Below are 24,921 nucleotides of genomic sequence, written 5' to 3' on the forward strand. Positions count from 1 at the left end.
CATCCACTTTCACTATCACCACCTCATTTATGTGGTGTTTTGATGCACTTGGCTGATTTTATAACCCAGTGTTTTGAGTTTTTTGTATAGAGAACTGCTGATTGTTTATATATTATTATTATTATTATTATTATTATTATTTTGCTCTGTCGCTATCTCCCGCATTAGCGAGGTAGCGCAAGGAAACAGACGAAAGAAATGGCCCAACCCACCCCCATACACATGTATATACATACACGTCCACACACGCAAATATACAGACCTATACATCTCAATGTACACATATATATATACACACACAGACATATACATATATACACATGTACATAATTCATACTGACTGCCTTTATTTATTTCCATCGCCACCTCGCCACACATGGAATAACAACCCCCTCCCCCCTCATGTGTGCGAGGTAGCGCCAGGAAAAGACAACAAAGACCCCATTCATTCACACTCAGTCTCTAGCTGTCATGTATAATGCACCAAAACCACAGCTCCCTTTCCACATCCAGGCCCCACAGAACTTTCCATGGTTTACCCCAGACGCTTCACATGCCCTGGTTCAATCCATTGACAGCACGTCGACCCCGGTATACCACATCGTTCCAATTCACTCTATTCCTTACACGCCTTTCACCCTCCTGCATGTTCAGGCCCTGATCACTCAAAATCTTTTTCACTCCATCTTTCCACCTCCAATATTGTCCCCCACTTCTCCTCGTTCCCTCCACCTCTGACACATATATCCTCTTGGTCAATCTTTCCTCTCTCATTCTCTCCATGTGACCAAACCATTTCAAAACACCCTCTTCTGCTCTCTCAACCATACTCTTTTTATTTCCACACATCTCTCTTACCCTATTATTACTTACTCAATCAAACCACTTCACACCACATATTGTCTTCAAACATGTCATTTCCAGCACATCCACCCTCCTGCGCACAACTCTATCCATAGCCCACTCCTCGCAACCATATAACATTGTTGGAACCACTATTCCTTCAAACATAGCCATTTTTGCTCTCCAAGATAATGTTCTTGACTTCCAAACATTCTTCAAGGCTCCCAGAATTTTCGCACCCTCCCCCACCCTATGATTCACTTCCGCTTCCATGGTTCCATCCACTGCCAGATCCACTCCCAGATATCTAAAACGCTTTACTTCCTCCAGTTTTTCTCCATTCAAACTAACCTCCCGATTGACTTGACCCTCAACCCTACTGTACCGAATAACCTTGCTCTTATTCACATTTACTCTTAACTTTCTTCTTTCACACACTTTACCAAACTCAGTCACCAGCTTCTGCAGTTTCTCACATGAATCAGCCACCAGTGCTGTATTATCAGCAAACAACAACTGACTCACTTCCCAAGCTCTCTCATCCACAACAGACTGCATACTTGCCCCTCTTTCCAAAACTCATGCATTCACATCCCTAACAACCCCATCCATAAACAAATTAGACAACCATGGAGACATCACACACCCCTGCCACAAACCTACATTCACTGAGAACCAATCACTTTCCTCTCTTCCTACACGTACACATGGCTTACATCCTCGATAAAAACTTTTCACTGCTTCTAACAACTTGCCTCCCACACCATATATTCTTAATACCTTCCAAAGAGCATCTCTATCAACTCTATCATATGCCTTCTCCAGATCCATAAATGCTACAAACAAATCCATTTGCTTTTCTAAGTATTTCTCACATACATTCTTCAAAGCAAACACCTGATCCACACATCCTCTACCACTTCTGAAACCACACTGCTCTTCCCCAATCTGATGCTCTGTACACGCCTTCACCCTCTCAATCAATACCCTCCCATGTAATTTACCAGGAATACTCATCAGACTTATACCTCTTTAATTTGAGCACTCACTCTTATCCCCTTTACCTTTGTACAATGGCACTATGCAGGCATTCCGCCAATCCTCAGGCACCTCACCATGAATCATGCATACATTAAATAACCTTACCAACCAGTCAACAATACAGTCACCCCCTTTTTTAATGAATTCCACTGCAATACCATCCAAACCTGCTGCCTTGCCAGCTTTCATCTTCCGCAAAGCTTTTACTACCTCTTCTCTGTTTGCCAAATCATTTTCCCTAACCCTCTCACTTTGCACACCACCTCGACCAAAACACCCTATATCTGCCACTCTATCATCAAACACATTCAACAAACCTTCAAAGTACTCACTCCATCTCCTTCTCACATCACCACTACTTGTTATCATCTCCCCATTAGCCCCCTTCACTGAAGTTCCCATTTGTTCCCTTTATTTGCCTCCTTCCAAAACACCTTTTTATTCTCCCTAAAATTTAATGATACTCTCTCACCCCAACTCTCATTTGCCCTCTTTTTCACCTCTTGCACCTTTCTCTTGACCTCCTGCCTCTTTCTTTTATTTATCTCCTACTCAATTGCATTTTTTCCCTGCAAAAATTGTCCAAATGCCTCTCTTCTCTTTCACTAATAATCTTTCTTCTTCATCCCACCACTTGCTACCCTTTCTAATCAACCCACCTCCCACACTTCTCATGCCACAAGCATCTTTTGCGCAAGCCATCACTTCTTCCCTAAATACCTCCCATTCCTCCTCCACTCCCCTTACCTGCTTTGTTCTCACCTTTTTCCATTCTGTACTCAGTCTCTCCTGGTACTTCCTCATACAAGTTTCCTTCCCAAGCTCACTTACTCTTGCCACTCTCTTCACCCCAACATTCTCTCTTCTTTTCTGAAAACCCCTACAAATCTTCACCTTCACCTCTCAGCACATTAGCATCCAAAAGTCTCTCTTTTATGAGCCTATCAATTAACACGTAATCCAATAACGCTCTCTGGCCATCTCTCCTACTTACATACGTATACTTATGTATATCTCGCTTTTTAAACCAAGTATTCCCAATCACCAGTCCTTTCTCAGCACACAAATCCACAAGCTCTTCACTATTTCCATTTACAACACTGAACACCCCATGTATACCAATTACTCCCTCAACTGCCACATTACTCACCTTTGCATTCAAATCACCCATCACTATAACCCGGTCTTGTGCATCAAAACCACTAACACACTCATTCAGCTGCTCCCAAAACACTTGCCTCTCATGATCTTTCTTCTCATGCCCAGGTGCATATGCACCAATAATCACCCGTCTCTCTCCATCAACTTTCAGTTTTACCCATATCAGTGTAGAGTTTACTTTCTTACACTGTATCACATACTCCCACAACTGTTTCAGGAGTGGTGCTACTCCTTCCCTTGCAATACATATTTATTTTCTTTTTTTACATCGTGTAAGATGAAAGGTGTAGCAAGTACTATCAAGTTTTCTTATTTTTCACATATTTTTTCTTCACAAGCATCCTGTGTCTGTGATCGTGAATGACTAATTTTATGCTATGATTTTCATGACTATTTTGTCAATAATTTTCCTGTTTCCATTTATAAAAGTAACATATAATGATAATGATGATAGTAATGATGAAAAAGAATACCTCCCACGTACTCCATGTGTCATAAAAGGAGGGAGCTGCAACCTGGAAATCCTCCCATCCAGTTTTTACTTTTCCAAAAGAAGGAACAGAGAAGGGGGCCTAGTGAGGATTTTCCCGCTTAGGCACAGTCCTCTGTTCTTGATGCTACCATGCTAATGTGGAAAATGGTGAATATGTATGAATTTTTTTTTTTTTCATACTATTCACCATTGCCCGCATTAGCGAGGTAGCTTTAGGAACAGAGGACTGAGCCTTTGAGAGAAATCCCCACTTGGCCCCCTTCTCTGTTCCTTCCTTTGGAAAATCAAAAATGAGAGGGTAGGATTTCCAGCCCCCCGCTCCCTTCCCTTTAAGTCGCCTTTTACAACACGGAGGGAATACGTGGGAAGTATTCTTTCTCCCCTATCCCCAGGGATAATATATATATATATATATATATATATATATATATATATATATATATATATATATATATATATATATATATATATATAAAAAAGAAGGAACAGAGAATTGGGCCAGGTGAGGGTATTCCCTCAAAGGCCCAGTCCTCTGTTCTTAACGCTACCTCGCTAATGCGGGAAATGGCGAACAGTTTGAAAGAAAGAAAAGAAAAGATATAAAAAAAAAAAAAAATATATATATATTTATTTATTTATTTTATTATACTTTGTCGCTGTCTCCCGCGTTTGCGAGGTAGCGCAAGGAAACAGACGAAAGAAATGGCCCAACCCCCCCATACACATGTATATACATACGTCCACACATGCAAATATACATACCTACACAGCTTTCCATGGTTTACCCCAGACGCTTCACATGCCTTGATTCAATCCACTGACAGCACGTCAACCCCGGTACACCACATCGCTCCAATTCACTCTATTCCTTGCCCTCCTTTCACCCTCCTGCATGTTCAGGCCCCGATCACACAAAATCTTTTTCACTCCATCTTTCCACCTCCAACTTGGTCTCCCCCTTCTCCTTGCTCCCTCCACCTCCGACACATATATCCTCTTGGTCAATCTTTCCTCACTCATCCTCTCCATGTGCCCAAACCACTTCAAAACACCCTCTTCTGCTCTCTCAACCACGCTCTTTTTATTTCCACACATCTCTCTTACCCTTACATTACTCACTCGATCAAACCACCTCACACCACACATTGTCCTCAAATATCTCATTTCCAGCACATCCATCCTCCTGCGCACAACTCTATCCATAGCCCACGCCTCGCAACCATACAACATTGTTGGAACCACTATTCCTTCAAACATACCCATTTTTGCTTTCCGAGATAATGTTCTCGACTTCCACACATTCTTCAAGGCCCCCAGAATTTTCGCCCCCTCCCCCACCCTATGATCCACTTCCGCTTCCATGGTTCCATCCGCTGCCAGATCCACTCCCAGATATCTAAAACACTTCACTTCCTCCAGTTTTTCTCCATTCAAACTCACCTCCCAATTGACTTGACCCTCAACCCTACTGTACCTAATAACCTTGCTCTTATTCACATTTACTCTTAACTTTCTTCTTCCACACACTTTACCAAACTTTACCAAATATATATATATATATATATATATATATATATATATATATATATATATATATATATATATTTTTTTTTTTTCATACTATTCGCCATTTCCCGCATTAGCGAGGTAGCGCTAAGAACAGAGGACTGGGCCTTTGAGGGAATATCCTCACCTGGCCCCCTTCTCTGTTCCTTCTTTTGGGGGGAAAAAAAAAAAAGGTAGCGCAAGGAAACAGAAGAAAGAAATGGCCCAACCCACCCCCATACACATGTATATACATACGTCCACACACGCAACTATACATACCTACACAGCTTTCCATGGTTTACCCCAGACGCTTCACATGCCTTGATTCAATCCACTGACAGCACGTCAACCCCGGTATACCACATCGCTCCAGTTCACTCTATTCCTTGCCCTCCTTTCACCCTCCTGCATGTTCAGGCCCCGATCACACAAAATCTTTTTCACTCCATCTTTCCACCTCCAATTTGGTCTCCCTCTTCTCCTCGTTCCCTCCACCTCCGACACATATATCCTCTTGGTCAATCTTTCCTCACTCATTCACTCCATGTGCCCGAACCATTTCAAAACACCCTTTTCTGCTCTCTCAACCACGCTCTTTTTATTTCCACACATCTCTATTACCCTTACGTTACTTACTCGATCAAACCACCTCACACCACACATTGTCCTCAAACATCTCATTTCCAGCACATCCATCCTCCTGCGCACAACTCTATCCATAGTCCACGCCTCGCAACCATACAACATTGTTGGAACCACTATTCCTTCAAACATACCCATTTTTGCTTTCCGAGATAATGTTCTCGACTTCCACACATTCTTCAAGGCTCCCAGAATTTTCGCCCCCTCCCCCACCCTATGATCCACTTCCGCTTCCATGGTTCCATCCGCTGCCAGATCCACTCCCAGATATCTAAAACACTTTTCTTCCTCCAGTATTGCTCCATTCAAACTTACCTCCCAATTGACTTGACCCTCAACCCTACTGTACCTAATAACCTTGCTCTTATTCACATTTACTCTTAACTTTCTTCTTTCACACACTTTACCAAACTCAGTCACCAGCTTCTGCAGTTTCTCACATGAATCAGCCACCAGTGCTGTATCATCAGCGAACAACAACTGACTCACTTCCCAAGCTCTCTCATCCCCAACAGACTTCATACTTGCCCCTCTTTCCAAAACTCTTGCATTTACCTCCCTAACAACCCCATCCATAAACAAATTAAACAACCATGGAGACATCACACACCCCTGCCGCAAACCTGCATTCACTGAGAACCAATCACTTTCCTCTCTTCCTACACGTACACATGCCTTACATCCTCGATAAAAACTTTTCACTGCTTCTAACAACTTGCCTCCCACACCATATATTCTTAATACCTTCCACAGAACATCTCTATCAACTCTATCATATGCCTTCTCCAGATCCATAAATGCTACATACAAATCCATTTGCTTTTCGAAGTATTTCTCACATACATTTTTCAAAGCAAACACCTGATCCACACATCCTCTACCACTTCTGAAACCACACTGCTCTTCCCCAATCTGATGCTCTGTACATGCCTTCACCCTCTCAATCAATACCCTCCCATATAATTTACCAGGAATACTCAACAAACTTATACCTCTGTAATTTGAGCACTCACTCTTATCCCCTTTGCCTTTGTACAATGGCACTATGCACACACATATATACATATATACATATATACACACACATATACATATATATATATAATGACAATAATAATAATGGGTATAGGGAAAAAACAATACTTCCCACGCATTTCCCACATGTCGTAGAAGGCGACTAAAGGGGATGGGAGCAGGAGCCTAGAAACCCTCTCCTCCTTGTATTTTAACTTTCTAAAAGGGGAAACAGAAGAATGAGTCATGCGGGGAGTGCTCATCCTCCTCGAAGGCTCAGATTGGGGTGTCTAAATGTGTGGATGCGACCAAGATGAGAAAAAAGGAGAGATAGGTAGTATGTTTGAGGAAAGGAACCTGGATGTTTTGGCTCTGAGTGAAACGAAGCTCAAAGGTGAAGAGGAAGAGTGGTTTGGGAATGTTTTGGTAGTAAAGTCAGGGGTTAGTGAGAGGATAAGAGCAAAGGAGGGTGTAGCGCTACTCTTGAAACAGGAGTTGTGGGAGTATGTGATAGAGTGTAAGAGAGTAAACTCTAGATTGGTATGAGTAAAACTGAAAGTTGATGGAGAGAGATGGGTGATTATTGGGGCCTATGTACCTGGGCATGAGAAGAAAGATCATGAGAGGCAAGTGTTTTGGGAGCAGCTGAGTGAGTGTGTTAGCAGTTTTGATGCACAAGACCGGGTTATAGTGATGGGTGATTTGAATGCAAAGGTGAGTAATGTGGCAGTTGAGGGAATATTTTGTTGTAAATGGAAATGGTGAAGAGCTTGTAGATTTGTGTGCTAAAAAAGGACTGGTGATTGGGGAATACCTGTTTTAAAGAGAGAGATATACATAAGTATGCGTATGTAAGTTGGAGAGATGGCCAGAGAGTGTTATTGGATTATGTGTTAATTGATAGGCTCATGAAAGAGAGACTTTTGGATGTTAATGTGCTGAGAGGTGCAACTGGAGGGATTACTGATCATTATCTTGTGGAGGCGAAGGTGAAGATTTGTAGAGGTTTTCAGAAAAGAAGAGAGAATGTTGGGGTGAAGAGAGTGGTGAGAGTAAGTGAGCTTGGGAAGGAGACTTGTTTGAGGAAGTACCAGGAGAGACTGAGTGCAGAATGGAAAAAGGTGAGAACAAAGGAGGTGGGGGAGGAATGGTATGTATTTAGGGAAGCAGTGATGGCTTGCGCAAAAGATGCTTGTGGCATGAGAAGCATGGGAGGTGGGTAGATTAGAAAGGGTAGTGAGTGGTGGGATGAAGAAGTAAGATTATTAGTGAAAGAGAAGAGAGAGGTATTTGGACAATTTTTGCGGAGAAATAGTGCAAATGAGTGGGAGATGTATAAAAGAAAGAGGCAGGAGGTCAAGAGAAAGGAGCAAGAGTGGAAAAAGAGGGCAAATGAGAGTTGGGGTGAGAGAGTATCATTAGATTTTAGGGAGAATAAAAAAATGTTTTGGAAGGAGGTAAATAAAGTGCATAAGACTAGAGAACAAATGGGAACATCGGTGAAGGGAGGTAATAACAAGTAGTGGTGATATGAGGAGATGGAATGAGTATTTTGAAGGTTTGTTAAATGTGTTAGATGATAGAGTAGCAGATATAGAGTGTTTTAGTTGAGGTGGTGTGTGAAGTGAGAGGGTCAGGGAGAATGATTTGGTAAACAGAGAAGAGGTAGTGAAAGCTTTGTGGAAGATGAAAGCCGATAAGGCGGAGGGTATGGATGGTATTGCTGTGGAATTTATTAAAAAAGGGGGTGACCCTGTTGTTTACTGGTTGGTGAGGATATTCAGTGTATATATGGCTCATGGTGAAGTGCCTGAGGATTGGTGGAATGCATCCATAGTGCCATTGTACAAAGGCAAAGGGGATAAAGGTGATTGTTCAAATTACAGAGGTATAGGTTTGTTGAGTATTCCTGGGAAATTATATTAGAGGGTATGGACTGAGAGGGTGAAGGCATGTACAGAACATTAGAATAGGGAAGAGCAGTGTGGTTTCAGAAGTGGTAGAGGATGTGTGGATCAGGTGTTTGCTTTGAAGAATATATGTGAGAAATACTTAGAAAAACAGATGGATTTGTATGTAGCATTTATGGATCTGGAGAAGGCATATGATAGAATTGATAGAGATGCTTTGTGGAAGGTATTAAGAATATATGGTGTGGGAGGTAAGTTGCTGGAAGCAGTGAAAAGTATTTATCGAGGATGTAAGGCATGTGTATGAGTAGGAAGAGAGGAAAGTGATTGGTTCTCAGTGAATGTTGGTGTGCGGCAAGGTTGCTTGATGTCTCCATGGTTGTTTAATATATTTATGGATGGGGTTGGTAGGGAGGTGAATACAAGCATTTTGGAGAGAGGGGCAAGTATGCAGTCTTTTGTGGATGAGAGGGCTTGGGAAGTGAGTCAGTTGTTGTTTGCTGATGATACAGCGCTGGTGGCTGATTCATGTGAAAAACTGCAGAAGCTGGTGACTGAGTTTGGTAAAGTGTGTGAAGGAAGAAAGCTGAGAGTAAATGTGAATAAGAGCAAGGCTACTAGGTACAGTAGGGCTGAGGGACAAGTCAATTGGGAGGTAAGTTTGAATGGAGAAAAACGGGAGGAAGTGAAGTGTTTTAGATATCTGGGAGTGAATTTGGCAGCGGATGGGACCATAGAAGTGGAAGTGAGTCATTGGGTGGGGGAGGGGGCGAAAGTTCTGGGAGCATTGAAAAATGTGTGGAAGTCGAGAACATTATCTTGGAAAGCAAAAAATGGTTATGTTTGATGGAATAGTGGTTCCAACAATGTTATATGGTTGCGAAGCATAGGCTATAGATAGATTTGTGCAAAAGAGGTGGATGTATTAGAAATGAGATGTTTGAGGACAATATGTGATGTGAGGTGGTTTGAGTAAGTAATGAAAGGGTAAGAGTGATATGTGGTAATAAAAAGTGTGTGGTTGAGAGAACAGAATAGGGTGCTTTGAAACGGTTTGGTCACATGGAGAGAATGAGTGAGGTAAAGGAATGAGGAGAAGTGGTAGACGAGATTCAAGGTGGAAGGATGGAGTGAAAAAGATTTTGAGCGATTGGGGCCTGAATATACAGGATGGTGAAAGGCGTGCAAGGAATAGAGTGAATTGGAACGATGTGGTATACTGGGGTTGATGTGCTGTCAGTGGATTGAACCAGGGCATGTGAAGCATCTGGGGTAAACCATGGAAAGTTTTGCGTGGCCTGGATGTGGAAAGGGAGCTGTGTTTTCGGTGCATTATAAATGACACCTAGAGACAGAGTGTGAATGAATGTGGCCTTTGTTGTCTTATCCTAGTGCTACCTCGCGGACATGCAGGGGAGGGAGTTGTCATTTCATGTGTGGTGGGGTGGCGACGGGAATGAATAAGGGCAGAAGGTATTAAGAATATATGGTGTGGGAGGCAGGTTGTTAGAAGCAGTGAAAAGTTTTTATAGAGGATGTAAGGCATGTGTACGAGTAGGAAGAGAGGAAAGTGATTGGTTCTCATTGAATGTTGGTTTGCGGCAAGGGTGCATGATGTCTCCATGATTGTTTGATTTGCTTATGGATGGGTTGTTAGGAAGGTAAATGCAAGAGTTTTGGAAAGAGGGGCAAGTATGCAGTCTGTTGTGGATGAGAGAACTTGGGAAGTGAGTCAGTTGTTGTTCGCTGATGATACAGCGCTGGTGGCTGATTCGGGTGAGAAACTGCAGAAGCTCATGACTGAGTTTGGTAAAGTGTGTGAAAGAAGAAAGCTGATAGTAAATGTGAATAAGAGCAAGGTTATTAGGTACAGTAGGGTTGAGGGACAAGTCAATTAATTGGGAGATAAGTCTGAATGGAGAAAAACTGGAGGAAGTGAAGTGTTTTAGATATCTGGGAGTGGATCTGGCAGCGGGTGGAACAATGGAAGCAGAAGTGAATCATAGGGTGGGGGAGGGAGCAAAAGTTTTGGGAGCGTTGAAGAATGTGTGGAAGTTGAAAACGTTATCTCGGAAAGCAAAAATGGGTATGTTTGAAGGAATAGTGGTTCCAACAATGTTATATGGTTGCGAGGCGTGGGTTATAGATAGAGTTGAGCGGAGGAGGGTGGATGTGCTGGAAATGAGATGTTTGAGGACAATATATGGCGTGAGGTGGTTTGATCGAGTAAGTAATGAGATGTGGGGTAATTAAAAGAGTGTGGTTGAGAGAGCAGAAGAGGGTGTTTTGAAATGGTTTGGTCACATGGAGAGAATGAGTGAGGAAAGATTGACCAAGAGGATATATGTGTCAGAGGTGGGGGGAATGAGGAGAAGCAGGAGACCAAATTGGAGGTGGAAAGATGGAGTGAAAAAGATTTTGAGTGATCAGGGCCTGAACATGCAGGAGGGTGAAAGGCGTACAAGGAATAGAGTGGTTTGATCGAGTAAGTAATGAGATGTGTGGTAATAAAAAGAGTGTGGTTGAGAGAGCAGAAGAGGGTGTTTTGAAATGGTTTGGTCACATGGAGAGAATGAGTGAGGAAAGATTGACAAAGAAGATATATGTGTCAGAGGTGGGGGGAATGAGGAGAAGCAGGAGACCAAATTGGAGGTGGAAAGATGGAGTGAAAAAGATTTTGAGTGATCAGGGCCTGAACATGCAGGAGGGTGAAAGGCATGCAAGGAATAGAGTGAATTGAAATGATTTGGTATACCGGGGTCAACGTGCTGTCAGTGGATTGAACCACAGCATGTGAAGCGTCTGAGGTAAACCATGGAAAGTTTTGTGGGGCCTGGATGTGGAAAGGGAGCTCTGGTTTTGGTGCATTATACATGACAGCTATAGACTGAGTGTGAAAAATTTGGCCTTTGTTGTCTTTTCCTAGCGCTACCTCACGCACATGCAGGGGGAGGGGGTTGTCATTTCGTGTGTGGTGGGGTGGCGACGGGAATGAATAAGGGCAGACAGTATGAATTATGTACATATGTATATATGTATATGTCTGTGTGTGTATATATCTGTATACATTGAGATGTATAGGTATGTATATGTGCATGTGTGGACATGTATGTATAAACATGTGTATGCGGGTGGGTTGGGCCATTCCTTCGTCTGTTTCCTTGCACTCGCTAACGCGGGAGACAGCGACAAGTTATAATAAATAAAATAGATAGTATGAATTATGTGCATGTGTATAGATGTATATGTCTGTATGTATATATACATGTATATGTTGAGATGTATAGGTATGTATATGTGCATGTGTGGACGTGTATGTATATACATGTGTATGTGGGTGGGTTGGGCCATTCTTTCGTCTGTTTCCTTGCACTACCTCGCTAACACGGGGACAGTGACAAAATATAATGAATAGAGAAATGAATTAATAATAATAATATAATGATCAGTATACGTATATTCACATGTATATATATCCATGATTATTTTTTATTACATTTGGACCCTGTGAGTAAATTTCTCTAGGACCCGTTATCCAGGGGCTCATAGAGCCTAAAGCCTTACTACACCCAGTTGTAGGGACAGGATGGACTCCTTTGAAGTGAGAAGCTCTTGATGAGATTAGATGCTGTTTCATCTGACAATAATATAGCTTCTCCGAAAAGGACTTTTCACTCACGATGTAATCTAAAGCAGGAGTTCAGTAACACTTATATGTATTTACATTTTTTTATTTGATTGCCATTTTATGGGTTGATGAGGTAGCACCAGGAACAGGTGAAGAAAGGCCACATTTACTCACATCCATTTTGTGGCTGTCATGTGTATTTCACCGAAACCACAACTCCCTACAGGCCTTACAGACTTCCCCATGGTTTATCCCAGGCATTTCACATGCCTTGGTTCAGACCACTGACAGCACTTCTGCTTCTATATACCACATCATTGTAATTAACTCTATCCCATGCATTTTCAGGCCCTCATCACTCAAGATCTTTTTCACTCCATCCTTCAATCCCCAGTTTGGTCTCTCTCTTCTTGTTGCTCCCTCTACTTCTGACACATATCCTCTTTGTAAACCTCTCCTCACTCATTCTTTTCATACATCTTAACCTTTTCAGCACACCTTCTGAGTTCCGCTCTCTCACCCACACTTTTTTATTAACTAGTCTCTCTCTTACCCTTTAATTACTTACTCGATCAAGCCACCTCAGACTGTATATTGTCCTCAAACATTTCATTTTCAGCATATCCACCATCCTCTGCACAGCTTTATCCATAGTCCATGCCTCATCCATATGATGTTGTTGGGACTCCTGTTCCTTCAAGGATACCCATTTTTGCCCTCTCAGATAACATTCTCTCTTTCCACATATTCTATAGTGCTCCCAGAACCTTGACCCCCCCTCTCCCATCCTATGACTAACTTCCACTTTCATGGTTCCATATGTTGCCATGTCCACTCCCATGTATCTAAAACACTTCACCCTATCTAACCTGTCCCTCAACCATGCTAACCCTCATGACCTTGCATTTATTCACATTTACTCTCAATTGCCTTCTTTCGCATGCTCTTCCAAACTCAGTCATCAACTTCTGCAGTTTCTCACTCAAATCTGCCACCAGTGCTGTATCATCAGCAAACAACTTACTCATTTCCCAGGCTCTCTCATCCCCTACAGACTGCATACTTACCCCTCTCTCCAAGACTTACACATTTACTTCCCACACCACCTCATCCTTAAACAAATTGAACAATTATGGTGACATCACACACCTCTTCTGCATAACAATCATCACTTGGAACTATTCACTATCTCCTCCAACTCATACACATGCCCTATACTCTCTACAAAAACTTCCCACTACTTCCACAGGGCATCTTTATCAACCTTTCTCCAGATCCATAAATGTCACATAAAAATGCTTCTGTTTCTATAAGTATCTCTCACACTCATTCTTTAAAGCATACACCTAATCCACACATTGTCTATCACTTGTTTTTATGACAGCATTTTATTTTGTGTTTTTAATTATATTAGCATGTTACCATGTAATATATTATTGTCACCCAAGATATAATGCTATTCTACTATGTATAATTTTCATGGATAGGGAGCTGTGTTTTGGTGCATTACACAAGGCAGCTAGAGACTGAGTGTGAACGAATGTGACCTTTTTTGTCTGTTTTCCTGGCGCTACCTTGCTGATGCACGAGGTGGTGATACTGTTTCCTGTGGGACAGGGTGGTGCTAGGAATGGATGAAGGCAAGCAAGTATGAATATGTACATGTGTATATTTGTTCTGGGAGCAATGAAGAATGTGTGGAGAGAGAGAACATTATCTCAGAGAGTAAAAATGGGTGTGCTTGAGGGAATTGTACTTTCAACAATATTATATGGTTGCAAGGCATGGGCTATAAATAGGGTTGTACAGAGAAGAGTGGATGTGTTGGAAATGAAATGTTTGAGTGGTGGTGGACTTAGCAGCAAATGGAATATGGAAGCGGAAATGAGGCACAGGGTGGGGGAGGGATAAAGGTCCTTGGAGCAATGAAGAATGTGTGGAAAGAGAGAACGTTATCTCAGAGAATAGAAATGGGTGTGTTTGAGGGAATTGTAGTTCCAACAATATTATATGGTTGCAAGGCATGGGCTATAGATAGGGTTGTACAGAGAAGAGTGGATGTGTTGGAAATGAAATGTTTGAGGACGATATGTGGTGTGAGGTGGTTTGATTGAGTAAGTAATGAAAGGGCAAGTGAGATGTGTGGAAATAGAGAGACTGTAGCTGACAGAGCAGAAGAGGTTGTGTTGAAATGGTTTGGACACATGGAGAGAATGAGTGAGGAAAGATTGACAAAGAGGATATATGTATCAGAGGTGGAAGGAAGAAGAAGAAGCAGGAGACCAAATTAGAGGTGGAAGGATAGAGTGAAAAAGATTTTGAGTGATCGGGGCCTAAACATACAGGAGAGTGAAAGACGTGCAAGAAATAACGTTTTCTCCTTCCACAAATTCTTCGTTGCTCCCAAAACCCTAGCCCCCTCCTCCACCCTGTGACTCACTTCCACTTCCGTGGTTCCATTTGCTGCCAAGTCCTCTCTCAGATATCTAAAACACTTCACTTCCTCCAATTTTTTATCCATTCAAACTTACATCCCAATTAACTTGTCCCTCAACCCTACTGAACCTAATAACCTTGCTCATATTCACATTTACTCTCAACTTTCTCCTTTCACACCCTTTTCTAAACTCAGTAACCAACTTCTGCAGTTTCTCTCTTGAACCAGCCACCAGAGCTGTATCATCAACGAACAACATCTGACTCACTTCCCAGGCCCTCTCATCCCCAACAGACTGTATACTCTACCTCTCTCTCCAAAACTCATGCTTTTACCTCCCTAACCACCCCATCCATAAACATATTAAACAACCATGGGAACATCACACACCCCTGCTGCATACCGACCTTCACTGAGAACCAATCACTCTCCTCTCTTCCTATTCGTGTACGTGCCTTACATCCTTGGTAAATACTTTTCACTGCTTCGAGCAGCTTACACCCACACCATATACTCTTAATACCTTCCACAAAGCATCTCTATCAACCCTTCTCCAGATCCATAAATGCTCATACATATCCATCTGTTTTTTTAAGTATTTCTCACACACATTTTTCAAATTAAACACCTGATCCACACAACCTCTACCACTTCTAAAACCACACTTCCCTTTCCAAGTCTGTACATGCCTTCACCTCTCAATCAATACCCTCCCATATGATTTCCCAGGAATACTCAGCAAACTTATGCCTCTGTGGTTTGAACACTCACTTTTATTCCCTTTGCCTTTGTACAATGGCACTATGCATGCATTCCACATTCCTCAGGCACTTCATCATGATCCATACATACTTTGAACATCCTTACCTACCTGTCAACAACACAGTCACCCCCTTTCTTAATAAGTTCAGTTGCAATACCATCCAAACCCCCTGCCTTGCCAGATTTCATCTTCCGCAAAGCTTTCACTACCTCTTCTCTCTTAACCAGACATTCTCCTGGACCCTCTTGTATCACACACCACCACAACCAAAACACCCTACATCTGCCACTCTATCATCAAACATATTTAATAAACCTTCAAAACTCATTCCATCTCCTCACTTCATCACTACCTGTTATTACTTCCCCCTTTGCCTTCTTCACCAATGTTCCCCTTCGTTCTCTTGTCTTATGCACGTTATTCACCTCCTCCCTAAATGATACTATCTCACCCCAGCTCTCATTTGTCCTCTTTGCACCTTCCTCTTGACTTACTGCCGCTTTCTTTTGTACATCTCCCAGTCATTTGCATTCCTTCTCTGTAAATATCGTCCAGACGCCTCTCTTTTCTCTTTCACTAACACCTTTACTTCTTCATCCCACCACTCATTACCCTTTCTGATCTGCTCACCTCCCACCTTTCTCATACAACATGCATCTTTTGCATATGCCATCACTGCTTCCCTAGATACATCCCATTCCTCACCCACTCCCCTCATGTCATTTGCTCTCATTTTGCCATTCTACACTCAATCTCTCCTAGTACTTCCTCACACAAATGTCCTTTCCAAGCTCACTTACTCTCACCACTCTCTTCTCCCCAACTTATGTGTAAGTGAACTGCATTTTCTTGGGTTTCTGGAATGCATTTAATTCTCTTGTAGGAGGCTTATGAAATTATTAAAATTTGAGGCAGGCATAACAAGGGGAACTCTTTGAATCAGTAATTGCTGTAAGCAGGAGGAAACAAAGGACACATATGAGGGATGCCTTTCCAAACTGAATTAAAAAACCATTGTTGTCTCGCACTGCTTATTCATAAAGCCACTATTGCTTTTACTGAAGATAATTAGTAGGTAGTAGTTGGTAGGCAGCCAACGATTAGGGAGGTATTTTACCAGTACTACCCACCTGTGTATCAGGAGAGTTAGTGACATCTGCTTAGTGAGCCAGCACTGTAATGGTTGTCAAGTTGCACCCCTCTAACCCAGGTAGCTGTCTTTTCTATCTGTCTCACTAACATGTGGACTATTGGCATTCTGTCCACAAACATACAATCTCTTCTTGTCATATGTAAATTTTTACTCATGCAGCTCATTCTTTGTAACTCTAGATTTTCCTGTTGTAAGCACTGTGTGCTAGCCCTGCCTTTTGGCATAATGGTAGGAGCAGTAGACAGAAGCAGTAGGCAGGAACATTTAGGCAGGTGCATTAGGTAGAAACATTAGATAGTAGTAGGTCGAGCATTAGATGGAAGTAGTCATTAGGAACATCAGGTAGAAGATTCTGCAAACACTGCACGAGACTTTCCATTTGCCACTGGCCTGTTATGGGTGAGGCACTAAAGGCACTGGAGTTCTTTAGCTATGGAAACTGTTGCCGTGGCCTCCCCTTTGAGGGAGTTCTAATTGTAACAAGCGTCAGAGATACATAGATAGATATAAGGAAATAAAATGTCAGATAGACTAGAATCATATTGGAATATATTTTCAGGTGATTATGAAATTTTTAAGTAAGAAGAGTGCAGGACTGCAGCAACTTACAGAGAGACCTAAACATGTTCCAGCTTTTGTCAGATATGTGGTTGATGAAACTCATCTCATCAACAGCTGAGTGATAATGATGGGACACATATAGACGAGAGCAGGTTATGGCTGTCGTGTGATAGGAGATGAATTGCAGAAATCATTGTATGAAAGGAGCATCAAGGCTGATACTTTAATATGCATGTTAAGAGGATCACATTAGGAAAATTGTAAAAGTTTTGAATTTTATCGGCTATTGTCTATATTGCAATATATATCAAGAGAAAAAAGGAATTGGGGAGCAGTTATTATAAGTCAGGTTTCAAAATTTGCATATTGTTGATATTGATAATACACTCCTATTGTAAGCTGTTTGTATGTGTTCCTTCCTTTAAGGTTTAAACACATGCACACAACTGGCTGCTGCTTCTCTTAGATTCTTACAGAGGCCTGCCACATAAGATCAACCAGTATGATATTTTCTTTTTTCCTCAAACAGCAAACCCAGGGGATCTTATTTTTTCCTTTTTTTTCTTCTTCCTAATCTTTCCACCTGTAAGAGTCAGGTGTGCAACCACTAAGGAGGTCTGAGTAATTTTATTATTTTTCTCTATTATCTATCAATATCTCTAATGCCTATTCCAAGTGGAACTTCCTTTAGGTAGTGGCCACAGCAATAGCATCTCCATAACTAGTGAACTCAAGTGCTGCTTCTTGGCCTTTAGTGCCTCACCCTTAACAGGCCACTGGCAGAGGGCAGCTCTAGTGCAGTGTTTACAGAAGATCCTCTTTTTCTTGTATTCCTCATATATTCTTTTCTTTTGAGATGACCATGATAAGGGCATGGTTGGCCAGTTCCATTTTAGTTTCTATAAAAAAGTAAGTTTGCTGTAGATCAGTAAGAGGAAACAAGAAACTAAGAAATGAGGTATAGAGTTGTGGAGAAATTATGTTTTACTGTGATGATGAATGTTGGATCTGTGGCACAAACCAAGTGAATAGCGAATGCAAAAAGTGATGAAACTTCAAAAGAGTTGCTTGATGGAAAAGGTAAACAAAGGATCCCTTGCATGTAAAAAGTTCCTTCCTTTGTGCACAGCTGAGTATTTCATGTCCATATGCACAAACAAACAGATGCACAGACATATGTTTAGTTTTTCTTTCATCATAGCTTTCAAAGCTTTAATAATATATTTGTCTATTCTTATACTTAGAATTGATTCTTGGCTTACATTTTCTGAATAATTCATGAACTGGGTGATAAATAGATTTGCACTTGGTGTCTAATTTTTACTTTCTTTTTTCCTGTTAGATTGTTAGAGAAGGAATGTTGCATACAACCAGGCCAGCCAGTTTAGTAGTGTGAGTTTGGTAGTCGGTATTTTCACAATGATGCTTTTTTGCACCTTAACATGTCAAAAATATGCAGAGGATGATAGCAGCATTTCAAAATCAGTTTCACTTTTCAAATTGAAGGGAAAACTACAGAGATAGCAAGTGTATCTTTAGAACGGTTTTTGCATGATATTAACATCAGGTATGTGTAAGTCCAAAGGGAGTGCTTACTTTTTGGATAACAGTCAAAGGTTTATGTGAAGTTGTTAATTTTCAGAAGATATGTTGATGTAGTTAACTGTGTTGATCAAAGAATATATCTACTACATCAGAGATGTAAATGCTACTGCTTTGTTCTCTTGTCTTGCGATTAGGTGAAAATTCAAAGATGTTAGTGCTAAATGGATGAAGTGACTGCTTGAGTCATTGGGATGTAGTTGCCTTTACTCTTTAATTGTTGCAGTGAACTACATAGTTTTGAGTGCTGTATTCTTCTGTTGAAACCTGAGTTATTCCAAACTAACTATGTCGATTGCTATATCATTGTTTGAGCACAACTAGCAAGCATGCATGGAACAAATTCTGCTCTTTTTCTTTGAAAATTATGCAGGCAAAGAAAGTTTTCTTTTATTTTGTGTACTGTATTACAATGTCAGTCATTGTTTATGACTTCTTTCTGCATATGTATGTTTTTTTGTGTATGCATGGTCTTCCAGAAGCACTTTAGTTGCCATGAATCTCAGGAAAATCAAGAGTTAAAGACTAAATAGCAGCATCAGAACACTTGCCAAAGAATTGTACATCCTTGTTTGGTTGCACTGTAAGCTTTAAGAATTTGAATTTCAAGAATAATGGCTGTCTCTATAAGCAAGTTGATTTACCAAAGGAGAAAAGTAAGATTTGGAAGCAAAACATTACATCAGAAAAATATGAGTAGGATAGTAAGAAAGATTAAGTAAACTATCAATGCTGTCTATTTAGATCTATTTAGATCCTCCCCTCTCTTTTTTTTTTTATTTTCCAAAAGAAGGAACAGAGAAGGGGGCCAGGTGAGGATATTCCTTCAAAGGTCCAGTCCTCTGTTCTTAATGCTACCTTGCTAACGCTGGAAATGGCGAATAGTATGAAAGAAAGAAAAAAGAGGATTCAAGGAATGTATAAGTGGTTGGAGGGAAATGGTTAGATGGAATTGAAGAGTTTAGATGTATGAGACTAGAAATGTATGCCACAGAACGTTAGTGAATTTGTGCTGTCATATATGAGAAAAGGATTAAAGAGAGATAGTTCGAACTAAATGTAGAGGAGTAAGCATTTACCAATATTTCCTCTACATATAAGGGGCAACAAGCACTGGGAAGCTGGAAACCCTCCCCTATTTATTTTATCACTTTCCAGAATCAAGAACAGAACAAAGAGCCAAGCAGGAATTTGATAGGATGAGAAGGGAGAGGTACATGCTGTGTTTGATGAGAACCTAGATCTTCATGCTTTCAGTAGAATTAAATTGAAGGGAAATGGGTGGGAGGTTAAGGATTGTATGTGGGTAAAGTATGCTGTAAGTGATAGGGGAAGAATAAGTGAGTACAGGATAATTATTATTGGACTATAAAGAGTTTAATATGCAGTGTTTTAAAAAGAGAATGAATTGTGATACATGTGATTAAAGTTCTTTTGATAAGAGTTGGTTGATGAGCTCAAAACATCAGTGAAATAGGTAGGAGAATGTCATTAAGAACAGTAATTAGTGGACAAGAGAGGAGATCCATGGAGAATATTAGAAAAATGAATATCAATAAATTGTAGTATATCATTACTTTTATTCCTCGTAGAAATCACTTGGCATAGATTCCTAAATATGTGTGTATATATATATATTTATTTATTTTCATTTTGCTTTATCGCTGTCTTCTGCATTAGCGAGGAAGCGCAAGGAAACAGACGAAAGAATGGCCCAACCCACCCACATACACATGTATATACATACACGTCCACACATGCAAATATACATACCTATACATCTCAATGTACACATATATATACACACACAGACATATACATATATATACATGTACATAATTCATGCTGTCTGCCTTTATTCATTCCCATAGCCACCTCGCCACACATGGAATAACAACCCCCTCCCCCCTCATGTGTGTGAGGTAGCGCTAGGAAAAGACAACAAAGGCCCCATTCGTTCACACTCAGTCTCTAGCTGTCATGTATTAATGCACCGAAACCACAGCTCCCTTTCCATATCCAGGCCCCACAGAACTTTCCATGGTTTACCCCAGACGCTTCACATGCCCTGGTTCAATCCACTGACAGCACGTCGACCCCGGTATACCACATCATTCCAATTCACTTTATTCCTTGCACGCCTTTCACCCTCCTGCATGTTCAGGCCCCGATCACTCAAAATCTTTTTCACTTCATCTTTCCACCTCCAATTTGGTCTCCCACTTCATCTCATTCCCTCCACCTCTGACACATATATCCTCTTGGTCAATCTTTCCTCACTCATTCTCTCCATGTAACCAAACCATTTCAAAACACCCTCTTCTTTTTATTACCACTTATCTCTCTTACCCTATTATTACTTACTCGATCAAACCACCTCACACCACCTATTGTCCTCAGACATCTCATTTCCAGCACATCCACCCTCCTCCGCACAAATCTATCCATAGACCATGCCTCGCAACCATACAGCATTATTGGAACCACTATTCCTTCAAACATACCCATTTTTGCTTTCCGAGATAATATCATCGACTTCTACACATTCTTCAAGGCTCCCAGAACTTTTGTCCCCTCTTTCCAAAACTCTTGCATTCACCTCCTTAACAACCCCATCCATAAACAAATTAAACAACCATGGAGACATCACACACCCCTGCCACAAACCTACATTCACTGAGAACCAATCACTTTCCTCTCTTCCTACATGTACACATGCCTTACATCCTCGATAAAAACTTTTCACTGCTTCTAACAACTTGCCTCCCACACCATATATTCTTAATACCTTCTACAGAGCATCTCTATCAACTCTATCATATGCCTTCTCCAGATCCATAAATGCTACATACAAATCAATTTCCTTTTCTAAGTATTTCTCACATACATTCCTCAAAGCAGACACCTGATCCACACATCCTTTACCACTTATGAAACCACACTGCTCTTCCCCAATCTGATGCTCTGTATATCCCTTCACCCTCTCAATCAATACCCTCCCATATAATTTACCAGGAATACTTAACAAATTTATACCTCTGTAGTTTAAGCACTCACTCTTATCCCCTTTGCCTTTGTACAGTGGCACTATGCAAGCATTCCTTCAATCCTCAGGCACCTCACCATGAATCATACATACATTAAATGACCTTACCAACCAGTCAACAATACAGTCACCCCCTTTTTTTTGCAGCGAAATAATGCAAATGAGTGGGAGATGTATAAAAGAAAGAGGCAGGAGGTCAAGAAAAAAGGTGCAAGAGGTTGAAAAGAGGGCAAATGAGAGATGGGGTGAGAGAGTATCATTAAATTTTAGGGAGAATAAAAAGATGTTTTGGAAGGAGGTAGATAAAGTGTGTAAGACGAGGGAACATGTACATAATTCATATTGTCTGCCTATATTCATTCCCATCTCCACCCCGCCACACATAAAATGACAACCCCCTCCCCCTGCATGTATGTGAGGTAGCGCTAGGAAAAGACAACAAAGGCCACATTCGTTCACACTTAGTCTCTAGCTGTCATGTATAATGTATGGAAACCACAGCTCCCTTTCCATATCCAGGCCCCACACAACTTTCCATGGTTTACCTCAGATGCTTCACATGCCCTGGTTCAATCCATTGACAGCACGTCGACCCCTCTATACCACATCGTTCCAATTCATTCTACTCCTTGCACGCCTTTCACCCTTCTGCATGTTCAGGTCCCGATCACTAAGAATCTTTTTCACTCCACCTTTCCAACTCCAATTTGGTCTACCACTTCTCCTCATTCCCTCCACCTCTGACACATATATCTTCTTTGTCAATCTTTCCTCACTCATTCTCTCCATGTGACCAGACCATTTCAAAACACCCTCTTCTGCTCACTCAACTACATTCTTTTTATTACCACCCATCTCTCTTACCCTATTATTACTTACTCGATCAAACCACCTCACACCTCATATTGTCCTCAAACTTCTCATTTCCAGCACATCCACCCTCCCTTGCACAACTCTATCTATAGCCCACACCTCGCAAGCATATAACATTGTTGAAACCACTATTCCTTCAAACATAGCCATTTTTCCTTTCCGAGATAATGTTCTCGACTTCCACACATTTTTCAATGCTCTCAGAACTTTTGCCCCCTCCCCCACCCATGATTCACTTCTGCTTCCATGGTTCCATCTGCTGCCAGATCCACTCCCAGATATACAAAACACTTCACTTATTCCAGTTTCTCTCCATTCGAACTTACCTCCCAGTTGACTTGTCCCTCAACCCTACTGTACCTAATAACCTTGCTCTTATTCACATTTACTCTCATCTTTCTTCTTTCACACAGTTTACCAAACTCAGTCACCAGCTTCTGCAGTTTCTCACCCGAACCAGCCACCAGCGGTGTATCATCAGTGAACAACAACTGACTCACTCCCCAAGCTCTCTCATCCACAACAGACTGCATACTTGCCCCTCTTTCCAAAACTCTTGCATTCACCCATCCATAAACAAATCAAACAACCATGGAGACATCATGCACCCCTGCCACAAACCAACAATCACTGAGAACCAATCACTTTCCTCTCTTCCTACTTGTACACATGCCTTACATCCTCGATAAAAACTTTTCACTGCTTGTAACAACTTGCCTCCCACACCATATATTCTTAATACCTTCCACAGAGCATCTCTATCAACTCTATCATATTCCCTCTCCAGATCCATAAATGCTACATACAAATCCATTTGCTTTTCTAAGTATTTCTCATACAATCTTCAAAACAAACACCTGATCCACACATCCTCTACCACTTCTGAAACCACACTACTCTTCCCCAATCTGATGCTCTGTACATGCCTTCACCCTCTCAATCAATACCCTCCTATATAATTTACCAGGAATACTCAACAAACTTATACCTCTATAATTTGAGCACTCACTTTTATCCCCTTTCCCTTTGTACAGTGGCACTATGCTAGCATTCCTTCAATCCTCAGGCACCTCACCATGAGTCATACATACATAAAATAACCTTACCAACCAGTCAACAATACAGTCACCCCCTTTTTTAATAAATTCCACGGCAATACCATCCAAACCCTGCCGTCTTGCTGTTTACCAAATCATTCTCCCTAACCCTCTCACTTTGCACACCACCTCGACCAAAACACCCTATATCTGCCACTCAATCATCAAACACATTTGACAAACCTTCAAAATACTCATGCCATCTCCTTCTCACATCACCACTACTCTTTATCACCTCCCCATTAGCCCCCTTCACTGATGTTCTCAATTAGTATACTGAAAATTCACTTGGGAAACTAAATCAGAGGGTGTCTGTAGTCATTAATTGCTGCTGCTGAACACTGGCAGTCTTTAATCTCTTCCATTTAAAGCAAGAGTCCATGCAAAACTACATGGGATTACTTCTACATGGAACCTTAGTGGACATTTGCCATCAGTCAGGGGAAAATTTTTGCTAGTGTGCTGATCATTTCATGACCCTCTGTTACAGATAGGGGAGATCAAGGCATGCCCAAAGACTTAAGTTCCCATGCTTCAGCTCGTGTGCTGATGATACAGTAGGGTAACTGACTTGAAGGGGTCCACCAAGAGAGAGTCCGTGTGACATTTCATGGGATTCTTCATTTGTGAAACCTTAGAGAGCTTTGATTGTCTTAATTCCACCCAATGCTGTGGTTTGTGACTGTACTGTGTAACTTTTGATCAAGTTGAGATCACCTCTTAATTGCCATTATAGGTGATGAAAGAAATTAGAGATTTTATTAGATGTCAGAAATGATTACCAAAAAAAAATCCAAAATATGTGTGGTAATCCACAGGATCACAAAATGTTTTTAAGATGGTACAGAGGTTGTAGGAAGAAACTTGGGCAGTGAAAGAGAATGTGAAAAGATGATTTCTCACAGTATCAATTCTTTAGATATAAAAGAAGAAATAACAGAACTACTGTACTCTCATTTTCTAACAATTATACCTAAGCAAGTAATACAGAGATATTGCTCCCTTACTAAACAGTATTTTGATTCTCAGATCACCATGAACATTTTTTTCAGTTTCGCCTCAAGAACTGCATAAATTTGCAGTGACATTATAAGAAAAATCAGTTTCAT

At 41.1% G+C, this 24,921-nt stretch overlaps 1 protein-coding gene across 5 annotated transcripts in view; it reads left to right on the forward strand.

Moving 5' to 3' along the window:
• The window catches only part of LOC139751820 (uncharacterized protein KIAA2013 homolog), a 206,392-nt gene that overhangs the window by 121,300 nt on the left and 60,171 nt on the right, over positions 1-24,921 (forward strand). Inside the window, exon 17 of one of the 5 annotated variants that reach the window (XM_071667425.1) lies at positions 17,193-17,875. The exons of the other annotated variants lie outside the window; for them this stretch is intronic. Coding sequence (XP_071523526.1) covers positions 17,193-17,196 — 4 coding nt within the window. The 3' untranslated portion in view covers positions 17,197-17,875. Of the gene's footprint in view, positions 1-17,192; positions 17,876-24,921 lie in introns of those variants that run through there. 5 annotated transcript variants of the gene reach the window in all.

The sequence above is a fragment of the Panulirus ornatus genome, chromosome 12, assembly GCF_036320965.1.
Source record: "Panulirus ornatus isolate Po-2019 chromosome 12, ASM3632096v1, whole genome shotgun sequence".
NCBI lineage: Eukaryota > Metazoa > Arthropoda > Malacostraca > Decapoda > Palinuridae > Panulirus > Panulirus ornatus.